At 37.3% G+C, this 26,420-nt stretch overlaps 1 protein-coding gene across 1 annotated transcript in view; it reads left to right on the top strand.

The window, feature by feature from the left end:
- The first annotated feature begins 6,875 nt into the window (after positions 1-6,875).
- Positions 6,876-26,420, top strand: part of ipo11 (importin 11) — a 101,193-nt gene continuing 81,648 nt past the window's right edge. The window contains exons 1-5 of the mRNA XM_079467025.1: positions 6,876-6,978; positions 8,427-8,573; positions 11,879-11,979; positions 13,069-13,141; positions 14,832-15,035. Coding sequence (XP_079323151.1) covers positions 8,436-8,573; positions 11,879-11,979; positions 13,069-13,141; positions 14,832-15,035 — 516 coding nt within the window. The 5' untranslated portion in view covers positions 6,876-6,978; positions 8,427-8,435. The remainder of the gene's footprint in view (positions 6,979-8,426; positions 8,574-11,878; positions 11,980-13,068; positions 13,142-14,831; positions 15,036-26,420) is intronic.

Genomic DNA, 26,420 nt, shown 5'->3' on the forward strand with positions numbered 1-26,420 from the left:
ACAATACAATCTGTTTACAAATATAAGTCTACCCAGTCAGGTGAAACCCCCCGACCCCACACATACCTACAGTATGTGGGCAGACACATAGTTCTCTAGCAGTGCACATGTACCCATTCTGAAATGTCATTTCCATCACCTACGATAAAGGCTTGTGTGGAAATGTCTATTTTAATCTATGTCAAACTGTGCAACACCCGCGTGACTATAGAACATTATGATAAGTGAGAAGAACATACTCTGTGTTTCTACATTTTGATTTCACGTAGGTGAACTGTGCAGAATGTTCCATTTAATCTTCTTGGAATCCATTGTTACGTCACACACAGCGGGACATTCTGGAAACATTTCCAGAGGGGGTGTTGTCCAGCAGAGCAAAGACGCCAGAAATCATCTGGTCAAAACACCTGTTCCCATTGGTATTGAAGGATTTTTATTGTGGTTTTAACGTGCCTTTACATTTAATGTGCTTTAAGATTTCATTATTGGTTACTAACCGTGCATAATATGTTGAAAATATAACCAGTGTGTGAGTTGAGTTAACCAAGAGTTAGGGGGTGGTGTTGAGTGTATGTTCCACAGGAAATGGTATGTGTGTGTGTATGGTATGGTATGCTCCTGGCCTACAAGACCAACACCGGATCTGCACCATCGTATCTCCACTCGCTAATGCAGATCTATGTTCCTGCCAGATCACTGCGGTCTGCAAAGGAACAACGACTAGCGGTACCATCCCAAAAAGGAAAAAAGTCACTCTCCCGTACCTTCTCTGGATCTGTTCCACATTGGTGGAATGATCCACCAGCTGCTACAAGATCAGCAGACTCGGTTGCCATCTTCAAAAAACGCCTAAAAACGCATCTCTTCCGTCAACACGTCGCTGATTGATTTTTCCTAATTCTCTTCCCTTTCCTTCTTTATAAAAAAGAAAAAACTTACTAACCTCACTATTCTTAGCTTTGTATACTGTGCTAGGCTTTAATGGACTAGTTTGATGCACTTATGTATTTTGTGGCCTATGTTGTTATAATTGCTTCCAATGTTTCCTCATCTGTAAGTCGCTTTGGATAAAAGCGTCTGCTAAATGACTAAATGTAAATGTAAATGTGTAAAGATCCTTTGTGAGACGTTTGCGTCTGAGGACCCATCTAGCAGCTGTATTGTTTGAGACTTCTGATCAATAAACTTCAACATTTTCTTAACTGGCCTCTCTCCAATTTTGAATGCGCCGAACATTGCTGTAATGTTCATCAGTATTTAGAGCTGTGAATATATGCTGGGTACAGTCAGGGTACAGATTTACAAGTCACATTCATAATTGCATTGCCGTCTCACATATCACATATGGCATTACAATCCAGTGAGCATAATGCTTTAGTCAACCTGTTATATCGATCAAAACCTGCATTTCCAATTAAATGTATTAATATTTGATCAAAACCTTTTTTCACCTTTTCCCAACAAGAGATTATATTAGTTGACTATGGTCTTATGTTTCTTAAGCTCTTGTTCATTGCATTCATATTTGCTCTGTCAGAAAGAGATTTCAGATGTTTTCATTATATTTTTGTTTATAAATGTTATGTTTCTTGACTAAAGTTTATGAAAGCTTGACAAGGATTGATTTGAAAATTAATCTTGTGAATAGAATAATAAAGTTTGGAATGTTGGTGTGGTGAGCATGCCATTATCCATATGGGTGTGATAATTCTATGTGTATCTAGAAAGCATTCCTCTGACACCTTTCTAATCTTTTGTGCCATATAACTGAAGTTATCTCACATTTCACTGTGCATGTTTGCAGTAAGAAATTACCCTGGATTTACCTTAGCTGTGTGTGTATAATTTGGTCACAAAATTTGCTCTGTGGCCTGTATCACGAAGCGAGGTGAACAAACACCGAGTTGCAGAGTAAGTGTTGAGTTGACAAAACCGGACAAACACAACCTGGTTTAGATCAGGGTCAGCTGTAGCACAGCGCTTGGTATAAACGTTCTCTGTCAACTCCGGTTTGATCCAGAGTTTGTGAGACACGTGCGGCAAACAGCCAATCACACGGAACATGGAAAGCATCATCTGTTTGATTGACTTTTCCCGAGGACCAGCTCAATTCACTTTTCTGTTCAAGATGAAGAGATCATTATGAAAAAATTTCATGAATTAATACACATTTGCAGGGAAGGAATAAACACTGCTGCAGTGAAAGTTTGAGAAGGCAGCTACTGACTATTTCAATACAGAATCAATGAAATTTAAATGATTTATATAGGTTTACAATAAAATCAAAAGATAATATGTACTGTATGCTCCATTTTTATTGCTTTATATATTCATGTTTGTTTTATAGAAATATAGTTATATTAATTTAAATTCTATGTTTAATATGAATTAATAAATATTGATTATCAACTCACCTATACGAATGTTTTAATAAAAAATCAACACATAAATATACAATACAAATGAACACTTAGCAGCAAAAGACTTTCTCTTTAACATTTTATCACTTTAAACAGTTTTTGATTTGAAGAAAGAGATACACGGGGAGTGGCTTCACTGCGTCAGATATATACAGTATATGGCACTTTTCTCAGAGCTGATTGGTCCAGTTTTAGTTTGCGATCTCTAACCCAGAATAAAAGACAACATGAGAACAAGTGAAATATATTTTGATTATGTAGAAACATATGTACATAAATGTAGTGTCAAGGAATTTTTGCATTTACAAAAAGAGAGAAAGATTGCTTTTATAATGTGCACAAGTCACTTGAGGATGTGGAGGCTGAACAAGTAAAAATTTAATTTGCGATCGGTGAAAAAACATCAAAGTGACATTCGAAAAGCATAGAACTCGTCTAGGCGGATAAAACGGTCCGAAATCTGAACACGAGTAATAATGATGCATCATTTTGATTGAAGACATCAAGTACAAACAAGCGCAACAGTTCTGGACTAACTGATGACCCAATCGGAACCGCCCTGTTTCTGCATTTGATCACCCATCGATGGATTCTGAGAACTTTTTGCACATTAGCATTTAATTGTCATCAAACATAAATGTTTTCAGTCTGAATTTTTCCAGACTCTACTGGTAGCATTAAATAAGGATGAGACGGGAAAGACAAACTACCATTTAAATAACACCCGTGAGAAAAAAACATCAAAGGCCGTAATGTGAATCTTCAGCAATCCTGTATTTCTTCATTCCGCAAGGAAGAATCATTCAGAATTTACGGGTGAAGTCTCATACAGTACAGAGATATGTGTGTGCACATCTAACCAACTTTGTTTTAAGAACCATATCATTGTTTAGTGAAAAGAATGGCGTCTCCCAGGCTCCACAGAACTACACATCTCACATTAGACGTGTCTTGTGAGACTTTCTCATGGGAAACAAGTGGATAACAAGAATGTGAAAAAAAAGAGAAAAGGTTTTGGCATGGGTTACATGAACAAGCCTACTGTAAATGTCGTAAGAAACAAAATCGTTCTCAGTCTGACTCTCTAAATTTTCTAAAAATCTCACAAATTCATTCAAAATCTGATGAACTCTTATTACTGTAATAACTCAACTGTGTCCGCAGAAAAATATATGAAACATGCAGGTTTGACAACCATTTTTTGCTGCTGTGTGAATGAAACCAAATGAAAAGGAGGACTTTGAGAAACTAAATATACCTGTTTTAGTCTAGAGCTGAATTACAGGAAATACAAAAGTTGAGGATGAAGGAAGTAGTGCTGATATTACGTAAAAACTCTGCTCAGATGCTTTAACCCTGCACCAGATGCATGTTTTTGTGTTTAGTTTACTGTTGTTATTTTAAATCATGCTCAAAATGCAAACTACCACATCACCACAACATTTAGGAAAAATGGCAAGAATTTACAACATTAAAAGCAATCAAAGCACCACGTGTAAGAGTGATGAAACATATTCAGGTTATATGATCCAGGCAGGGTAAAGGAGAGTCAGCATGAGGTAAAGATAATAAATACAAACACTACAATCTTATCTTTGTCTACAAGCGCTATTACTGTTAGATAAATGTTTCATACACAACTCAGTATTTTTCGTTAGTAATTGCAATGGTAAACTGATCACCCCAATCGGAGGGGACATGTAGATGTATGGGAACTGGTATGACAGTTTATCACTTCCTTAGAAAAATTGAATTCCTCAAAGATCGCATTTTTGGGATCAGATCGTCATATGACTCCTCTTTTCCTTACTGTAAATCACAAGGGAGTAAATCCTAAAGGTAGAACTTTCCCACGGACATCAAAGGGAGATTGCCCCCTCTCACCCTAGTGTGGTGGGACACTGAAGTATTGTGGGTCTTCTCTGGGTCTGAGAATTGGAATGGAGGCCACCGGCTCACGACACAGTTACAAGGAAGCCGTTCTGCACATCTTGGAATGCATGGAAACATACAATTGTTTTATTGTTTTAAAGAATTTTTGCGGAGCACAATGCAGTCTCTTCTAAAACGCTTCACATGTTTCACAGGATCTAGCTAGATAGCTAGAAAGCTAGAAAGAAAGATAGATAGATAGATAGATAGATAGATAGATAGATAGATAGATAGATAGATAGATAGATAGATAGATAGATAGATAGATAGATAGATAGATAGATAGATAGATAGATAGATAGGATGAAGGTAGAGAATGTAGGTAACAGTCTGTACTTTGGTTCTCCGGTTTCAAACATATACTCAACTGGTTCAAGTTCAACTAAGTTCAAATGAAATGAAAAGCAGTGGGGGTCACTAAAGGTCTGCATGCCCAGGGAACAGTTTAAAGATGAAAATAAAGTGAAAAGAACTCTTTAAACTAACAGATTGAGAATAAAAGTACTAGTTAGAAGTGAAGAAAAGAATTGATTTAAATAAAGACACCGGCAGACAACAAAGCCCTTTCTGACAGATCCTGAAGTAAAAAAAAGCTACAGTGCAATGTAAGTCGCTTTGGATATTTGCCAATGTAGATGCTAACCGTTTTTTGCTGAGGGTGTAACTGCTTGAAATAAGGTTTCAGACGATAAAGAAGAATGAAAAATATGTAAGGTGGTGATTGGTCCACAGCAACTGCATGATTCTGCGCTGATTCCCATTGGCTGAGTCTTATGGTCTCACCTTAGACAGGGTTACTGGAGTTCAGTGACATTCTCAAAATGTGGCGTGTGCGTCTTTACCACCAGCTCTGTTTATGCAAGCGTTTTTTTTCCAGAGAAACACGTGTCTCCTGTCAGTTTCTGGCTTCTCTGTAATTTAGTTAGTTACAGCCAGACTGTGTTTGATCTCAACAGTTCTCAGTATGCTGGACAGCATTGGCTCTTTTATTGTATATTCTGCTAACCTTAAATGTTCAGCTTCCATTCGTAGCCTAAATAGTGACATTGGAAATCTCATCGTTGACCACTAAAACACAGTCCTGCCCATAAAATACCATCACGCTGGTACATGTGTGGTCAGCACTCATGTAGCCCCAGACCATGACACTCCCACCACCATGCTTGACTGTAAGACACAGTTGTCTTTGTACTCCTCACCTGATTACCGCCACACACGCTTGACACCATCTGAACCAAATAAGTTGATCTTAGTCTCTTTCTCACAAACTTTCTTACCTATAAAAGGACTTTGATATGAGCGACAACCGTTTGTCTCATGTTACTCTATTTTATTTCTCCTATAGACTGTTTTAGCGGCAACAAACGTAGGAAACAACAAACGTTATGTGGCTCAAACTTTCTCTTCAAAGAATCAATAACTGTTATAATTTAATTTGTCAGTTTTAATAATTAGTAATTAGTTTATTTAATTAAAAAAATTATTTATAGAACAATAATCTGGGTTAACTTTGGGCCAGGCGTGTGCATCCATCTGTAAGAGGTTTAAAGAAGTAAATAACTTTTTACAGAGATTTTGAGGAATGTCAAAGTGTGTCAAGTGTTAAATGTGAAAAGGTCGAAAAGCAAATCCTTTCATTAAATCTTTGGTTTCAAGTTTTATTGTCGGTCAACTAGCGCACGATAATGCAACATGAAGTTGCAGCAAAGGTTTCGGCAGATTTAGATAGGAAAATGTCCTTTCTGTGGAACTGTGATTTTTGTTGGGCGACTTACCACACTTTCCAAAAGATGGATTTCCCCGTGTTTCTGACTGTAAAAACAGGATATGGTTTTGATCACACAATCATTTCACTTTCATTGTGTGCATCATGGCCCACTCATCTTTTCTTCCAATTATCATTATGAAACTGGTTAAGGTGAAATCCAAAAACACAGCCTTATACTGCACGGCCATGGACCATCCAGCCACAGTCCATCAGGTTACTCTAAATTCTGACTACTAAGCCCAAACCACACACGTAAACGAACTAAGGTACCAGTACTAAGCTTTATTCCTTGCACGTGAGCATTAACCATATATTTAGCCTAGATTTCGTTTGCGCCCAGTGTCCTCATTGTGGTAGATGCGCGCCGCCTAGAGGACAATTCACGCAACTATTTCAAATGTTTGTCTCTTATATGCTCCCAATAGGCTTCAGAAGGTTACAGAAAGAATATGGTTTTCTCCTACATACTACACTGTTAGAAGTGTCTGGAAGTAATAAACTAGATGTTTTGGATAAGAGGTATTTTTCAGAGAACAGACAATATTACAAGAAAATGGCATTCACTTAACAATCGACTTACTCAACAAAGGGCTTAGAAACTAAAACAAACATAATACACAAATAAAAAAAAGTATTTGTTTTACAAATTCATCATAATAAATATTATAACTGTCTGCGCAGAAAAACTAGTAAATTAAATGAATATTCGATTATCACTGCCGATGAAAAGTCTTCAGGCGTGATGACGTCATTTTGACGCGACATCAGCTGCTGTGTATGGCGCCATCCACACAACTCGTGTGCTGTGTTTAGGGTGACTGCACGGCTGCTTCATCGGCGTTCACATATTTGCGTAAGGTACGTTATCAATAACAAGGAGCTTGGGAGGATGTTCTGGCACATCAAACCGCCAAAAAGTTTCATATACTGTGATATCGCAAGATGCACTTTTCGATGTAACGTTAGGCCAACATATGTGCGAGCTCTTTTGCAGTCCTTTAGCCTCCGAGCTAAGATGTGACATGATCCACTGGTTTTGTGTTGATGCTGTTTAAATGATCATATTGCTTGTGCTTGGTTAGGTTCGTGGTTTCATTAGACGAGATAACAATGCTTCATAGCAAGTATCGGTGCATATGTCATGTTCAGGTTTAAGTCTTCACGCATATGTTCTTTTGCAGTTAACGTTATTCTTTAAGCATAGCAAATGTAGAAAGTGCAAGGCTTCGTTTCACAGCTCAGATGTCATTTTAACACGAACTGCAGCCAAAAAGCCGAAGATACACTTTAAATGGTTCGTAATCATGGTGTTGTAAATGTAAATACAGATGCACACGTGCGTTGTTTTGTTATTGATCCTCTGCTGGACGTGTTGATGATTTGTGTTTATTCCAGTCTACGCAATTGACCTTATCATTAACATTGATGGACTGATATATATATATATATATATATATATATATATATATATCTGCTGATATTTTGTCATTTTTACATTATCGTTATCAGAAGGGTTAACTTGTCAAATTTGCCATACAGTGGTTGATGGTGGTGTTATTTTTCCACGTGTGACTTTCATAATATGAAACCTGGTTTAATCTTTTTAACTAATAGGCTAAATGCTCTATTTACATGTTTTTTTGCGTCTTATTTTCCATCCCTAAATTGTATACTATTAAGCTGCATTTGGTCTAACAGTTAAATTCATTGTTAGGGTCCTTACCTGATGTGCAGTATTGTGTACCATGGAGAAAGCTGTATGCTAGAATTGCCTTTGTCAGATGTTTCTATTTTGTCTTTGTAATATTCAAGAACACTTTTTGACAATTAATAAATAACCTGCGCCAAAATGTTCTAAAATATAAAAGATTTCAAGTTCCTGAATCCACAGCATCCTTTGGGTTAAAGAAATAGTTTCCTTGTGTTCTTTCCAACACACTGTATCCTGCATGTTTACAAGCTGGCTTATTTCATAATTTCTACACCTTGACAAAACATAAAGCATGTCAACTGCTATTCTGGCTGTGCTTGTTGTTAAAAACCCAAAATCAGTCATTCTCACTTTTCGTCAATAGGGGGCAGAGTTGAACAGCAGAATGTTTAAATCCTTTCAGGGCACTGCTCTCCTACATTTAATATGTGAGAGATTGTGAACTCTTGTGTTCTTTCTAAAGCCATTTGAACTTTTTTTCTGTCATTTTATGAAAGGCAAAGGATTGCTGGGTATGTTAACTTTGAGTGTTTTTTCTTTTTCCAGATTAATAATGTGTTAAATGAAGCATATTCTGTGCTGTGTGTCTCCGCAGGCTCTTCTAATGGATATCCAGAGCGCCAGCTCGGTGGTGCTGCAGGCTTTGACCCAGGCTACTAGTCAGGACACAGCTGTGCTGAAGCCAGCCGAGGAACAGCTTCGCCAGTGGGAGACCCAGCCTGGTTTCTACTCCGTGCTTCTGGTAAAAATCTGCTCTATATATAGCTTTTGAGTGGGGACGATTCACTTTAAAACATGATTTTAGCATTTTCATATGGTTATAAGAAGAGGTATTTTGAGGCCATACATAACATAAACCTTATGTAGGAGAATGAAATTTAAAGGTACAGTTTACACAAAAACGAAATTTCTATACGTCACAATCGGTCACGTTTGACATGACACTTGCATTGTAGTCGGCATCAGAAATGTTTGCATTGCAAGTTTCTTAACTATTTTATCATAATAGACCCTTACAGCCTGTTTAATTCTCCCTCCTCTGAGACAACACATTAATCCATTTGCTTCAGTGCTGAACACCATGACATCCAAGATTAGCCATTTCATCCATCTTCTGTGATCTTCAAACCTGCACGTTCCCACTGAGGGTTAGAAGAACAGAAGGAAGAAAAATATGTGTTTTTTCAAAGTGTCCTGGATTCGGTCCTTTTCATTTGGAGATTGACATTGTGTGTGATTTTATGAAGGCTGTTTTGTGCCACGCAGTGAGAAGCGATCGCCCTGAGCTATGGATCAGTGCGCTCGCCAGATGGCCATCCTGATTCATTTTGCAATTCATGTCCTGCCAGTGTTTTATTTATGAGTAATTTTATTATGAAATAAGAAATGGGGCCTTTTAGAAAGATGAAGTATGTGACAGTTACAAGGGACAGCAAGCAATGCCTGTGTTGACAAACTTAACAACACTGGCGTAAGTGGTCCAGGAGGGTATTGTTTCGGCTTGTGGGATCCAAATTATTTTCAGAAACATTTCACATTCATATTGTTTTACTTGGGAGATGGGAAAATGGGTTTATCCATAATTTAAAGGTCCAGTGTGTTCAATTTTTTGAATGATCTATAGATAGAAAACTTTATCTTCAATGAAGCCTTATGTTTTTATTATTCTAAAATGAGCTATTTGGATCTATACGAGTGCGTTTTGTAAATACGTTATCTCCTTCGGCAAAGAAGCGAAAACGTGACATCATCTAAATCTAGAATTTTATAGATTTATTTAATTAACACTGAATATAGAATTTATAGTCTGATATTTGACCTGTGTTTTGACTTGCATAACCTTATATGTTTAGCTTATAGTCAATGTTTTCTTGTACAGCTGCTTTGTAACAATGAAAATTGTCAAAAGCGCTTTATAAATAAAGCTGACTTGACTTAAGTCTTATATCGTATTGCTTAGGTGTATGGTACAGCATGCACTGTATTTATTGAACTAAATTATTTGGCAAAAAGCAACTACAGCGTATTAGGGAGTAAGGGTTTTATTAAAATATACAAAAACACACAATTTGCAGTATAATGTTGTTTTTTGTCTTGCGAGTGTGACTTTGGTCCCTCACACTCTTTAAACCCAGAATATGTTTTTTTATTAAACCTCAGGCCCTTCACCCGAGACTCAGCTGTGCTTGTGTTGTCATACAGCACCGACTGTGATGCTATATGTCCTAACAAATCCTTTAAGCCCTCAAACTTGGCACGTAGTCCTTCTTTATTGAGGTTTAGCATGAAATAGGATTGTAAAGGAACACAATCCCACGTATCAGCAGAGTGTTCCTCCTGAGATTTCTCCAGGCGTCAAGTTAGACTGCAGCAGACACGCGATATAAGAATGTCTTTCACGTTCCGTCAGCCTCTTATCTTTTTGTATTCGAGCCAACCTGCTGTCACTCGGTCTGTCATCCTGAGAAATCAGCCTGATTTGTATGGTGTCACGCTTTGCACGTTTCTCTACCCAAATGGTTCTTTTACCGACCTTGAGGACGCTTACATTCTGAAAGCAATAAGCAGCCGTTGTGTTACAGAGCAGGGAAACTGTGGTTTTCAACACAACTGACAGTTTTTCCTGAGACTGTTGTGCTTGGTAATTTATTACCCTGTGCTCATCGTCTCAAATAGGAAATGTGTCTGTTTAGACTCTTATCTGTGGAATGAGCCCTGGTCTCTGAGCAGTGGAGCGTGGGGATTTTGGAGTACTGTGGCCATACGTCACAGCCTGGCTGAAACGGTCTCTCTTGAACACATCTGCTACTACATATTTATCAATGAGCATTAGTTTGATGTGATGATCCGATCCATTCCAGACTGGGCTTGGTGGGTTAAGGTTTAAAACGTATATTTTTAATATTATCTTAATTCTTACGAGTTTTGGTGTTTGTTGTCAATACCTTCCGAGATAGCTTTACCTGACCCGAGGAATGCTAGAATCCTCATGTTTTGGTTCCACATTATCTTATCTATGTATTATTTTATTCAATATATTATCTTTCTATATCTATTTTTTAAGGTGAAGGGTTTTTTACCCACTCCTGGAATTGCAAAAATAAATGATAAATATTTTTCGTTAAGTATGTTGCAGAATTAGTTTTGTTCTTTTTTTTATGTATTCTTATTCATATTTTGATTTTAATTTATTTTTATATTTTTGCTTTTATGTTTTAAATATATTTATTTAATTTATAATGATATTCATTTTAGTTTAACTAGCAGCAATTTAGTAATGTTTTATTTCTCATTTTATTATTGCTTTTCAATTCATTATTATTTGTTCCTTCTTATGTTGCTATATGACATGAATTTATTTTATTAAGTTTATTAAGTTTTGTTTTAGTTAGGCTAGTTTAGTTATTTATTCGCAGTTCATTTTTTATTTCCCGCAGCTTAATTCAGTTTATTCTTGAGGCAGGATGCTTCATTTTTGTTTGAAGTGTTTGGAATTATATTTATTTGATTTCGATAAATAGAAATGTTTAAATTGTTAAACTGTAATAACATCACATGGGTAGTTGACAAATACATGTGTCGGTGTGAGAGCAAAAATGTAGTTAAAAAACGAACAATGAAGTAAACTCTTCACTATGCTTTTTAATATTATAAATAATAGAGATGTACCGATGTATCGGCCAATAATCGGTATCGGCCGATAAAAGCAATGTTGCACACTCTTGGCCGATGATCGTTGCTGATATATCTTGTCGATCACAAGAGGACAGGAAGATGCCATGATTTTGAGCTCTGTACATAGAAAATGTTAGGAAGCATCACCAGTTTGATGCTGAAAACTAATTATATGAATAATTAGTCATTATATGAATTAATAATATTCAGAAAGTTAAGAAATATTAATGAAATCTTGAGAATTTAGTTCTTTAGATTTGGCAACTACTCATATTCTGAACTTTCACTGTTTCAGATCAAAAATAAAATAATTGTAACTTTTTCACTTCATCTCAAAGTTTTATTTTTCTCTTTTTCTTTGGTCTGCTATAGAGCATCTTCAATAATCACTTGTTGGACGTCAACGTGAGATGGCTAGCTGTCCTTTATTTCAAGAACGGTATCGATCGCTACTGGCGACGAGTCGCTCCTCAGTAAGTATACCTGATTCTTGGTCGCTTTCTAGGCTTTTCTATCAGGCTGTTACTTTAACGGCGAGATGAGCGTGACTGTTCAGATGTCTTCGCCCACTTAGAACCATTATCACATTTGTGTCAAAGCAGACCTTCAGAATCTCAATAAACTAGCAGCCAACAATGGCCCATTAAGCACATCAGTGAGAATCTTTGTTGTGTATTTCGCACGGATGACTTTCCGCATTATCGACGTGACTAATTTAGTGAAAATTGGAGCCGCAGTTGGAAAACCTACTGCGTTTATAAACATTTCATGTTATGGCTGTTTTCGTTTTTTTTTGTTCTTTAAAATGTGTACTTGCTTTATTCACGTTTCTTTTTACCCCATATTTCGAAGAATATTGGATAGAGCTGACTAATACTTTTAAGGCACTAGGTCTGCACAAGACGTGACTGATGTGCTTTCACATTCACAGCGCTTTGTCTTGACACATCACAGGGCGTCTTACAGAGCTTGCTGAACTACTTTAACAGTCAAACCAATGAAACTAATTTGTAAAGAAACACTAAAGCTCATGTCTTTTCAAACTGTCAGACTCCATCTTGTGCAGAACACAAAAATATATATCTTTAAGACACAACACTAGCCCCCATTGATTGTATTGTTGAAGGGACAGTAGATCAGTAGTCCTTTTTCTTGAGAACCATTTTGTTTAGTTCTTTAGCTCCTCCAGCCCTCTGTGTCGACAGACCAACCAATTCAGATTCTGACTTAAGTGATTCTGTCACCTGAACGTCTTTTTAATTTGAGCTTGTTTTCCCACTTTAATTCACTGTTCTGTTCTGGTTAGTTAGAAAGCCACAAGAGATTTGTTTTATCATTAACCATTCTCCTGAGATTTGCCACAATCCGTCCAAGGGAATACGTATTGTTTTTAATTAAACTTCATTTGCTCTTCCATTATACAAATGTGACACACTCATTTGATGTTTTAACATTTAATGCGAGGTCATTCATACATTTTTAAGTGTGTCTTAAGTGTTCCTGCTCTTAAGGGAACGCTGAACTGTTTTTTCGATAATTTACATTGCACTTTCTCTCCTTAGCGCCCTGTCAGAGGAAGAGAAGTCATCTCTCCGTGCAGGTCTCATCACCAATTTTAATGAACCAGTCAACCAGGTCAGTATGGATACGGGATACCCAATCAGGGTTATACCCCGCATCCTTTACCACATGATCTCCTCTTCCCTTTGTTTATAATCAGACTCGGTATAAAGAACCATCAGTCATGATTGAGCACTATTAAGCTTTAGGAGGTGAGAGGTTAATCTGTGATTCTGGTGAAGATCAAAGGAAGTTGAGTGGAAGAGCACTTAAGGACAGTCTGCTGTAATGAGTTGTTGAGCTGTGCCGGAGACATTGATTCTTGGGGTTTACAGTGCAGTTATTTAGCCTTTGAGTATTTTATTAATGTTTGATCATTATAGGAAAAGCCATAAAGATAAAGAGAAATGCCATCCGTGGATTAAAATCCACTAAACTACTTAAGGCTAAAATACACTACAAGACCTTTGCTCAGATTTTTAGCCTGGCCTTGTTGCAGAAAGTCTGTGCCAGTCTGCAGATTTGATCAGTTTGTGTGTTTCTTTGAAACTTTCAAAAAGTCTGCAAGTATCTGTTACGATTTTAAAAGTCTTGTGGTGTATTCCAGCCATTATTTGAAGAGAATGTAAAAGTTTTATTGTTTTAGTGGTATAGAGTTTTAGCGAATGTGGAGAATGAATAATGTAATATTTTTTTTAAAGTAAATGGTATGGTTACATTTTAGAAAGGTTCGGTTCACACACACAGGCAGCTATATTAACAAACAGGAAATGTTTATCACATATTGAACATGTATACTTTAGTTACTTTTTTACTTCTAGTCATTATATTTTGTCTCATTTGTTCTTGCTTCATTTGATTCCGTGTTCCACACTGTGGTTTGTTAAGGTATTGGTTTATCAGAGAGAAATGAGTGTGCTCAATACTTATTTTGGCATGATGTCACAAGTATATGGAAATTATAATTGTATGCTCTTATATGGTTTTTCATTAGAGAAGATTGCTGACACAACACAAATATCTATAGATTTGCCTGCGTTAGTGAATGAGGTAGATGTAGTACACAATCGCTGTCTTGTTATTTGCATATTGGACATGAAAATTCTAAATAAACCGAATGGAAATCCAAAAACGAAATCAGTATATGCTTAAATAAAACATAACAATGATTCAAAGGAAAGTAAGCTTGCAGGTTTCTGCTCATTTTTGTGATGTAAGGAAGGTTTTACTCACTTTCTGACGTATCGAGAATACCTCTTTAATTATTTGTGATACTGATACACTAATATTCGTTTCATAATGCAATATGTTAGCTGGGATGATGTTTCAGATTACTGCCTTATGCACACACAACCACTTTTATTACCCTTTACGTTTTCCTTTATTATATACAGCTTCCCCTGATCCAATTGAATGTTATGAAACCGCATCATGTTACAAGAAATATGTTAAATATGCGAATGCCCTTCCGCATTATTCGATTAGAAAATGTCAAATAAAATGATTTAACGGCTACTGCGGTGTGTTTTATTTAACGGCGATAGCTCTTCTGCAGTTATGCATATTGGACTAATTAATTTAATCAAAATGGTCAATTAAAATCTCATAAGTGTTTGAAAGCGAGCCAAATGCCCAAAGGAAATTAGGACTGATCTGAATTACTTGAGTATTTATTCAGTTCCCATGTAAAAGAGGATTGATGTATTCACAGGTGGCTGTAAAACCCGCTGCATTTGTTGAAATTTGACCACGTCTCGTGTTGCAGATCGCCACACAGATAGCAGTGCTGATCGCTAAAGTGGCACGTCTGGACTGTCCACGGCAGTGGCCTGACCTGATCCCTATTTTGCTGGAGTCTGTGAAGGTCCAGGACAGCCTCCAGCAGCACAGAGCACTTCTTACCTTCTACCATGTCACCAAAACTTTGGCCTCAAAACGGCTCGCCGCGGACAGGAGACTCTTTCAGGATGTGAGTAGAGCTTCTGATGTCATTTCCTGGTTGACATGTGTTCTTACAGTTAGGGGTGTCACAATATACGGTTGAGAGTAGGGTGTGTTATTGACTACAATCATGATATTAAAAAACACCAAACTAATCAGCACCCATTTAAAATGTTGCTCTTCATTTACTCACCATCGAGTTGTTCCAAATAGCTTCATTTCTTTAAAAAGAATTTCAATATATATCATAATAATATCGTTATCATTTTGTTTGCTTAAAGTGATCAAAAGAAAAATGAAAATTCTGTCATCAATTACTCACCCTCCTTTCATGTCATAGTGTTGCGCAAAAAAGATTGTCATGCAGGCTTGAAATGAGGGTGAGTAAAGGATGACAGACCGTTTTCTGGTGAACTGTCCCTTTAAGACCTCCCACTATCCAGGTCTCAATACACTAATTTCACTCCGCTGCCATGTTGAATTCGAAAGCGAGGCAGAGGTGGGAAGAAAACCGGAAGGACAGATAGACTACAACGGTTTGGACTACTATCGGGTGTCTGTTCCATGAACAAACAAATGATGCGTTTAAAAAACAACCTTTGATTGGCTGTGTGCGCTTGTGTGACGGTACGGCTTAAGTGGTCAAATAAAACAGCTCGTGTGACATGCATCCTATACGAGTATTGTCACAATTAAGATCATCCATCCATTTTTTTCCGCTTTATCCGGGGCCGGGTCGCCCTATCTCAAAGGGATCGCCCAGCCACCCTGCGGAGGAAGCTCATTTCGGCCGCCTGTATCCGGGATCTTGTCCTTTTGGTCATGACCCAAAGCTCATGGCCATAGGTGAGAGTAGGAACGTAGATTGACTCTCACAATTAAGATCATAAATAGTTTTAATAAGATTGTCTAAACCATTGCAGTGTATCTGTCTTTCCGGTTTTCTTCCCACCTTCGATTTCAACATGGCTGCGGCATGAAATCAGTCTATATGGATGTTTTTTATTCTTGTCCTCTTTTCTCTCCTCCTCGGTTTAAGAAAAGCTTAGTCACATTCAATGATCTTCCGATCTCTGCTCTTTTTTTACCCAGGCCATACCACCATCTGCCTCTAGGAGGCACTGTTTATCTGCCCACACGCACACCATCTGCCCCAGTTCACTGAGCATCCCGGGAGATCTATGAACACTCCTGTGTGATATATCAGCAGATGTTTTGACTTTTTTGAGCTGCATCATATATCTCTACATTTCACTGATGCCCAGATTGTCTACACACCTGAACCTCTGTGTTGTAGGACACTTTGAGAAGACTTTATCTGCTTTATAACTTCATGTAAATACAAGAACCCTTTTCTCTCATGAAGACATAATGAGTTTTCATTTGACCCCTAAATCCTTTGGACTCCTCAGTGGCAGATTGTTGAAGTGCTCATAAAAAGTTCAGCATTAACTTTTTACGTGTGAACCAAAAACCTTTCTCGCTGGCAATGATATTTTGCATTCTTGTTGATAATATATTGGCATATTTTGTCGACAATGGTATTATTTAAAAAGATTTGAATGGTTTTGACGTATCCGGCTGGTTTTTACCTGCAGTATCAGACACAGCATGAGCAAGTGTCTGTCTAAGGTACAACTGCACCTGTCAGAAAAACATCCCATTCGGATTTTGTTCTACACTTTTTTTTTGTGAGAAATATTTCACATGTGTTGCGACAGAATTCCAGAGAAATAAACTCTAGGGATCTTAGAGAAACTTCTTGTTCAGTAGAAAAGTTGATGAAAGAGTTGTGAGTTTTGATTTCTTGGGTGTATATATATATATGTCTAAACCATTGCAGTGTATCTGTCTTTCCGGTTTTCTTCCCACCTTCGATTTCAACATGGCGGCGGCGTGAAATCAGTCTATATGGATGTTTTTTATTCTTGTCCTCTTTTCTCTCCTCCTCGGTTTAAGAAAAGCTTAAAGTCACTTTCAATGATCTTCCGATCTCTCATTGCTCTTTTTTTACCCAGGCCATACCATATATGTATATATATATAGCATTTTCTTTGACATTTTCCGCACAATTAATGAATTATTTAATCTGTTGCACAGGTCTTCACATACCCTCCCATAAGGAAGTCCAGGTTAAAAATAGCTTTAAAGTGCGGGCAGGAAAACCAGACCGAATGACGTGTCTGTATGTGTTCTGTAGTTGTCAGCTCTTGTCATAAACAAATCAGATTTTATTGTGTAGGCACAAGTTTTGCTGGCGGCGCCAGATTAGCCTTGATGTTTTCAAAGAGGAAATCCGTGACTCAGTAATTCACAGCAGGAGTGCACTCAAGCACACGAGTGCATTGACACAGTTTGTGCCATCTACATGTACTCTATGAATGTGCCTGGAGTTCTGAAATCAGGAAATAATGTGTGACTTGAGTGTTTTAATGGCCATTCTTCAACCTGCAATCCATAACTTTTGAACAGAAAATTGCAGGTTACTTGCAGTTTTTTCTTCACATGGTTTTTGCCTTGGACAGTTAATACTAGCCAGAAAAAGGTGTAGACTTAAGCCCTATTCGGCTGGGAATTGTTTCTCATAAGTATGGCTGTAAAAATAAATCTGTATGGCTCCTTGGAGATACAATGTACTATTAAATGTTAAAGGGACGGTTCATCCAAAAATAAAATTTCTGTCATGATATCATGTCACTTTAAACCTGTTTATGATTCTTCAGGGGCTATTTGACAATTTTTCCTGCCGGTTTGACCAGTTTTTCTTAATGGTCCTTTTTGCGCATTGTAAATTAAATGCGCAGAAACGTTATATTGTGCCAGCAACGCATCCAGTCACTTTATTTCGCCTCCCCTCCTTCAGCCATTCGCTGATCCATCAGTGCCCCGCTCCACAAAGCCGTAATGCGTGGGTGGGAGTCGTATTCAATGCTATATTGATGAAGTGGAAGGACCGAAGAGCAGACGAGTGAAGCGCTCACTCTTGCAACTAAAACAAACATATTTCGCCTCTAGAATGCAAGAATTTCCATTGCTAAGGTACAAACAGGAACTATAAAAAAAAATGTGGCCTGTAAAGCTAATGCAGGAAACAACATTTGCAACAGGGTGTTTAAACTTTAAGCACTATATTATTGTATAAAGCTTACACAATGTGAGACGACGGTAAATACTTTTAATTTGGGAGTCGCTAATGATAAAAGCCAAACATGTGTATAAATGCAGGTAGCTTTCACAAAGAAGCGTTTTTTGAGATGTATACAGATAGGATTAGGGTTTCTTTTTTCTGGTCTCTTGCCCGAGTCTGGTGCCAAATCTATCAAATGTTCATCTAGAGCCCTATTTTAAGTTCTGCGAAACACTAAAGATTTTCTGAGAAATGGTTTTGTGCTCGTACAATGTAAGTCAAATGGGCCAATGTTCTTCAAAATATCTTTTTTTTGTTTTGCAGAAGAAAGAAACATGTACACGTGGACTTTTTTTAAGTGGACTTTCCCTCTTATTTGTCATTGTTTATTATAAGTAACATATTGAAACTGAATGCTGGTAAAGTATTGTCTATTGTTATTTCAGTGCTTTAACCTTATTGCAACGTTTTACTTGTGGTGAATTGAAATATGATTTCAAGATTTAAGATCTTTATTGTTATTGGTACTTTGACATGATGAAATTCTTTTTTGTTCCCCTCGAGAAGACGGGGTAAAAGTGCATAATACACAAAAGCAACTAGAAATACCTTATATCAAGAAATTCTCTCATTTTACCCATCACAAAATACGTAAAATGAAATGTGGATTGCGTTATAGAGAAACGTGACACATTCTCAGTACCTGAAACATTACGTTTCGGTTTTTGAAGGCCTATTCATCCCTGCCAAGAGGACAATAAATCTAGACGGTTCATTCCTGTGGACCTATTCACATGGGGAAGCAATTTCTTGTGACGCCAAACTATCTTGTAGCTCGATTTTCTCCCAGTACACCCCTTTGTTCTGTGACATTAACTCACCGAGCACAGATAGTTGTGGAGCTGACAGCTATAGATATCACTGCTCTCTGAGCGCCAACATTGTGTACGCCAACCAGAAATAAAGAAGTGGAGAAAATATGAAAAGCTACAAGACAAACTGGTGAGATTGTCTTCCAATTATTCGATTCAGTGGTTTCGTTCTGTTTAAAGGGAGAGTGATAATAAAACCCATGCTGCTTATTCTCAACGGCGTGTGGCCTGAACTCCACACATTCTTTCAGCAATCATCAAACATCTGCTTGCTTTAGAGGCTTGGTAATATTCTCTGGTGGTTGTATTGCAGTTTATCAATAGCAGAGCACCTTGCATGTCTCATTACAAGTTTCGAGGCCCATAGTACCTCAAAGCTCCAGAACTGCTATTTTGCATTTAGGCTATGCACGGAACACCTGTCACCAGCTTATTTAATAGCGCAAGCGTGTGAGAATCTGCATCTGGAGGTGGGGATTGAATGTAAACCGCAGTCACGTGCCGCGTTTCATGATTCATTTAGCAATGCAGGGGGCAAGTCGCTTGTAATCTTTCTCTCGGCTAATGAAATGACATAGAATAAGCCTCTTCTGTTGAATGCTCATAAATTTAGCATATTAGGAGGAATTAACACCAATTTTTCCTCCTGCCTTTGTCGGAAAGTTTTCGAAAAATTGAAGTTTGCGCAAAAACGTTGGGTTTTGAAGAGTCCAAGTCTGATGTAAAGATGATGGATTTGCTTTGCTCATCGCACCGATGAAAGCAATTTGTTCTGGGTGGTTGTAAGTGACATGAGGGGAATTTATTTGCTAATAAATTTGGAAAGGGAAATCTACCTCTTTTAAACTTTTTGTCGAGCCATGTTTCCATTCTATGTTCTGTCTTGCACTGTAAATTAGTTTCGGCTTTATTCGACACTATGAGGGCATTCACAACCCGGCTGACAGAGAGATATAAATTATCAATAGGAGAAGTCAGGTCAGCCTTGGGCGCCATTAAACTTGCCTGAGCGTTTTAATGATAGCAATTTCACAGTATTGGACATGCTTGGTGTTGACATGCAGAGGCCAAAAGTGATGTTTGGGTTTCACGGGTAGTTCACAACTTGTGAGCTGTAAATGAGGCCATGTTTACACCTGGCATGTAACACACATCTAAAAAATACAGTAATGACTAGATGAGTCGATGGTCCTCTGGTGCCGCCTTAAATATAGGCATTTCCACTATAAATGCAGTGTGCTTATATTTGTTTGCTTTTTTGCTACCTCTTATTGTGTGTTCCCCCAAATAAAAAGTGTTTATTTATTTAGTTTTATTAAAAATGTCTTTTCACTTAATCATCACTTAATTTCATATGAAACACAAAAGAAGATATTTTAAGAAATGTTTTGTTATACAACGGAAGTCAATGGGATACGGTATTGGTTTGTTACCAATATTCTTCAAAATATCATCTTTTGTGTCTTGCAAAAGACAGAGAGTCATTCAGGGTTGGAACAAAATTAGAGTGAGTAAACGATGGATATTGTTAAATGTTTGGGTGTACTGTTCCTTTAAGACATTCAATCACAAAATGCATTTGCCCGAATTTTATGCCACCTGCCTGCGATCTGCTAGACTAGATGGGTGTATACGTGAATGACATCACCATCATGGCATCAGGAGCAAGCAGGTGGAATGTGTTTGGATATACCACACAGTGTATCCCTTTCAGGTCAGACACCAACAATTTATATAACTTGGTCTGACCTCAATTTTGGGGACAGGGCGATGGTGACGGAATCTGTTCTCCTCTTTTACTGGCCGCCTTCGATTTTGATTATCTTCTCTGTCAGTTTACAGAAGTGTCGCAGCCAAATGTTAGTGCCGCCACACAAATTTGTCGGCAAAATGAGATCATCGCTCGACTGCTGATTGTCATTTCTGAGTGTGGGTGAAATGTTTTCGCTTCTATCAGGAGCTTAGTCTTAAAGGTTGACAGATTTTGTACTGGGCTAAATGAGTTTGGAGAGGCAGGAATATAATTAGTTTACACTGACCCCTCTGTGTGACCTTTAGCATGAGATGTTGATGATGCCATGTTTCGGCCAATGTTCACATGATGAACGATAATGGTTTGTTTCTTTTCTGTATATTCTAATGATCATCAAAACCACAGTGTTTCCATGGTAATTTAGTAATGACATCATTAAGCTGCTGATATGCCTCTGCTAATAAACCTGATATGAACGTTTGCACTGTGGTGCTTATTTCGGCTGTACTTCTCATTTGGGCTTTTTGACAGAACGATAAGGATTGGTAATTACTGATCATTTCACTTGTTGCTAGGCGATGTTGTCAAGCTTGCATAAAAAATGTCAACAGCGTTAAAAAAACTTTGCCATATTTAGAGTTTTATTCTTCATGGGGTCTTCAATGTCCTCTCACTGCGTGTATCATTTGGCATCTGGGCTCGTATGTATAAAACTTTTCAGAAATGCACTTGAGTAGTTTTAAATTTTGACTTGGGCCACGTTTACATGATGAAAGACGGAAACGTTTTTCTTTTGAGTTTTTGAAAAGTTTTACGTACACACGATGACGTTTTCATAACAATCCGCATTTACACAGATCCGCAAGAATGACTAAAACACTGTTTTACGCATGCCACGCCAGAAATTTGTGACATCACTTTGTAAAGAAAAAATACCGGAGACCCTGATGATTGATTGATGGTTTATTGGAAGGCGGACTGCTGTCGCTAAAGAGACCATACAATACGGAGCGCTGCATTTCTCCTCATTTATAGTTAAGAGAAGCATAAATTGTTTTGCGCTTTCACTTGAAAACGGTCTCGTGTAAACGGCCCCTTAAGTGTCAAAACATTCTTAGTAAGAAGTAGGACTTTTTTAAGAGTATAAGACTATTATAAAGAAACTAAAAGCAAGACTGATTCTTAAGTTCTGACGTAAGTGTTGGGAATTAAGGACTACAGTATTTTAAGCACAAATGGATACCTTTGACCTCTGAATCAGCCAATAGGGAGCCTGTGTGCAACATGGCACCATTATTCATGACTGAAATAAGACATTACAAATAGGGCTGGGTATCGATTGGGTTATTCCGATTCGATTCACGATTCACAAGCACTGGATTCGATTCGAGCCAATAATGTTAGATTTAATTAAAGTCCTATAGATATTTCTAAAAAAGATCATTAAAAATCACATTACAATGGTGAATTAAAAAACGAAATGAAGAGTCATAAACCTGTATATTAAACTTCAAACAAATTTGGGTATATTGAAACAGAACAGGTTATTTTACATTTAAGGGATAGTATAACAAAGAAAATGTCACAAAATTAGCTGTAAAGAGGGGCTGCAATCATGTAAACCGCTGTCTTAAATGTGAAAGTGATGTTAAATTCCACGACACACCCGCATCCGCCAAGTTAATGAAGCAATGAATGAATGAACAACATGCTCCCTGTTTTAACATCCACCCGTTGTGACATCTAGTGCATAGTATTAGCAATAACATTCATGTTAATGAATGTTCAATGCGTGCGGAAATATGAAAAAAAAATCGATTCAGCTTTTGAGAATTAATATTGAATCGACAGCATTTTAAAAAACGATTAATCGATTTTTTTTCCACCCATCCCCAATTTCAAATATTGTATTACTTTTTTATTATTAGTACATCAAATCATATGGAAAACTGTCTGCCTACCCTGCCTACCCTGCTCTGGTTTACAATGGTAAGCTTATAATAGTGATTTGATAAGTTGAGCTGTACTTTTTTGTTGAAAATTGAACATCGGTTGACTTCAACCCATATAAATACATAAAGTAACCTGGAGTTTTATTTTTCAAACAGAGATTGCGGCAGAGATGAAAAAGTTAAAAACTGCAGAACTCTTAAGAGCTCTCTTAAATAATTTAGGAGCTGATACCTAGTCTTAAAACTTATGAACCTTTAAGAATCACTCTTATTCAGTAAAATGACGTCATTCTTACAATTTTGACACACTTAAGAGTACAATTTTACTCTGAATGGCTTTATTCATACAGTACGCACCCTGGTATTTTTAAGCACACATTGACAACATTTTGTATTATAATAATAGTAATGAAATATGCCAAAAAAGAAAATGTTTCAGAAGTGCAATTTTTCAACGAAGAACTGACAATGTGGAGATGTGTGCATTTAAGAAAGATTAAGCACATTTTGTTGTCATTTGCATCAATTTATTAATACCTTTTTTGAAGGGACAGTTCACTCAAAAAGGAAGTTTCTGTCATCATTTACTCACACTCGAGTTGTGCCCAATCTGTGTAAATTCCAGGGGCGTTTCCTCCGAGGAGGCAAGGGAGGCAGTGCCTCCCCTCCCCCTCGAAAATAATCGAATGAGAATATTATTAACAGTTCAGAAATAAGACAGCGGATATATAACGTATTTAGCTAAATATGAGATAAATCAGCGTGTACAACAGTGTGAAATAGCGACACCGCTCGAAATAATTCCAAAGGGAGGCAGCGTTTCTCTTGCCTCCTCTAAGCTCATTGACTTTATATGTACCCGCTAAAGCGTGCCGTGAGTTTGAGTGGGGGTAATTGAAAAGAATGGAGAAAAGTCACGTGAGAGGAGGCAATGCCTCCAACGGGCTATGATTGGATTAACTCATCAGCGAGATCCCGCCTTCCTGCTCGTCTTCGTCATACATTTTAAACTGCGGGCGCTAAATTAGATTGAACGTTAATGAAATTGTTTTATTAGTTGTATTAATCGGAGTTTAGGATTCGTGTCCGAGATAGCGGAGGCAGAGGAGTTATCGATTGTTGACAGAATATTACGTGGTTCAGATTTGTTCAAAAACTTTTGCTTGTGATCAGGCTTGCTCAGGATAGCAGCAAGGCTAAAGAAAGTCACATCTATTTGATTTGATCTCTTAAATGCTTTGAGTATTTCTGGGACTGCTAATAATTAAATTGATGGTGTTGGTAATGATGTTATTCTTTTATAGGAAATCCCAAATGTTCCAGAAAAAGATGAAGGTGGTGTTGATGTACCTTTTCCCAAAGCAGGGAAAATAAAAAACTAAAAAAATCAGAAGTACACACTGTAATGAACTTGTAGCAATTAAAAGGAATTTTTCACACATAAACACTGAAATGGCACTGGTTTTCTGACAATCGCACTTGTAAATAGTGCAGAGATGAACAAAAATTACATGGGTAGAAATCTGCCGCCTAATTTTTTAAGTCCACCGCACACCACTGGTAAATTCCTTTGTTCTGATAAACACAGAGGAATATCTTTGGAAGAATACTTGTAACCAAACAGTTCTTGGCCACTGTTGACTACCATAGTAAAAGTAAAAAGTTGAAATAGTCAAAAGTGCACCAGAACTGTTTGCTTTCCTACGGTCTTAGAAATATATTATTTTGTGTTCAACAGAACAAAGAAATGTATAAACCCAAGGTTGTTCCTGTCTAAAAATGAGGCGGTGCAATCCTGAAATTGTACATTCACGCATGTGTAAGCCTACCGTCCCTTTGAGTTTATAACCAAACACCATATTAAACTTCTTAAGATAAGAGGAACATGACAATTATTGGCTTCATATGACTATTGCCATGAGATGTACTACATTTATGATTTAGTTGTTTTAAATGTTTGGATCAAATTGTTGGAATGGTAATATAGCAAAAACTAATTTGTGGCTGGGACGATATATTGTGCAAAATTCTTATGCTCAGTTTCTCATTGAATTATAGTTAAATGCCGCCACATCAAAATGCCAGAGGGCGCTCTCGCTCAGAAACTCAGAATATGGGACACAGAAGAAGTACGATTTACTATTAATGCCAATGGTCATATTCTATCGCTGTTCTTGAAACCTTTGCAGGTATTTTCATGGTAATTAAGTATATTTATATGCATTTATATTTATATTATGATGATGTTTGAGGAGTGTTGCTTTTTCAAATGCGTTTGACAAACGACTCAATCTCGTAGAGATTTAAGATCGAGCAGTACTTCTTACTGATCAAAGAGCCGTACTTCACAGAAGAGCTGTGCATATAACACGAAATCGAAGCCTAGGTGAATCGTGATATACATTGCCTCAGCCCTAGTTCTGTATTTCACCAACATTTTAATAGATATTGACCTCCTTTCCATTGTGGAGATTCTATTAGGGGCATTGGCCAGTCATTGGTTCACTAGATGTTCTGCTTGTAGCGACAGGTCGAGTGTGTGATTGCACCCTCTGCAACACAATAGCTATTGCTGTGGTGTAAATGATGTGCTACATGTGCAAGACCAGCGTGTGTCCAGGGAAATGTTGTACACTATGATCAAACCTCATGCGTTAAAGCCACAATGACAGCAGATTGATGATGAAATGATGGAATTTTATTTCATTGAAGACGTTCTACGATCATATTTACAAAGATAACAAATTTTATTATTAATTGTGTGCTTAAAGTCATTTTTTTCTCAGCTTTGGCCAAGTATGTTTAGAAAGTGTGTTTGGAAGAATTAATCTTGAAGACCTAACTTGAAATTTTGGGATTTGTAAATAATACAGCTGAAGAAGAAATTATGCGAACAACCATTTCCAATGTTCATTAAATCAGCATTTCTAAATATTCTTATTTACAATATTCTTATTTGAAATTTGGTTAGTTATTCACAGGATAAAAAATAATTTTCCCTAAATGCATACCTATAAGTAGTAAAAACGTAAAATAGTTTTGAATTGGTCACTTAATTTTTGACATTTTATTTAATTGTTTCCTGTTTACTAATTTGTATTTAGTGTACATGCATGCATACATGAATAATATAGCCGCCGCTTTAAGATCTTTGTGTAGTATTTACACGGTTATGCAATACCATGAATTTCTGATGTAATGTGTAGTAATGCACCATCCATGTACTGCCTAAAATGAGCTATTACTTAAATACATTTCTGTCAACTGAGGATTCTGTCGTAATTGACCCTTCACAAAGCCACCCCCTTTTGCTATGTCCGATATCAGCCAAAGCGCTCACACGGCACTTAAGAACATTTATTGTGAAATAGTAACCTACTTGTTCTTTCAGGCAAAAGCAATCAGAAGGTCTGCAATATGCATTTGAAGCATATATTCAGGATGTGAAAGTGAGCGTCAGTAAGTCAACCTAAAGTAAGCCAGCATTAGTTAAGTACATTTACATTTAGTCATTTAGCAGACGCTTTTCTCCAAAGCGACTTACAAAGAGTTCAGGGAGCAATAAGCAATATGTCATAAAAGAGCAATAGTACGATAGGTGCTAATACAAAGTTACTAGTTTCAACAAAAGCTAGACAGCTACCTAACTACTGGGAAGGCGTAGCCTAAAGTGTGCTTGCTGTAACGACACAACGTCTGGATAACACCA

This window comes from Barbatula barbatula (genome assembly GCF_947034865.1).
Source record: "Barbatula barbatula genome assembly, chromosome: 11".
Lineage (NCBI taxonomy): Eukaryota > Metazoa > Chordata > Actinopteri > Cypriniformes > Nemacheilidae > Barbatula > Barbatula barbatula.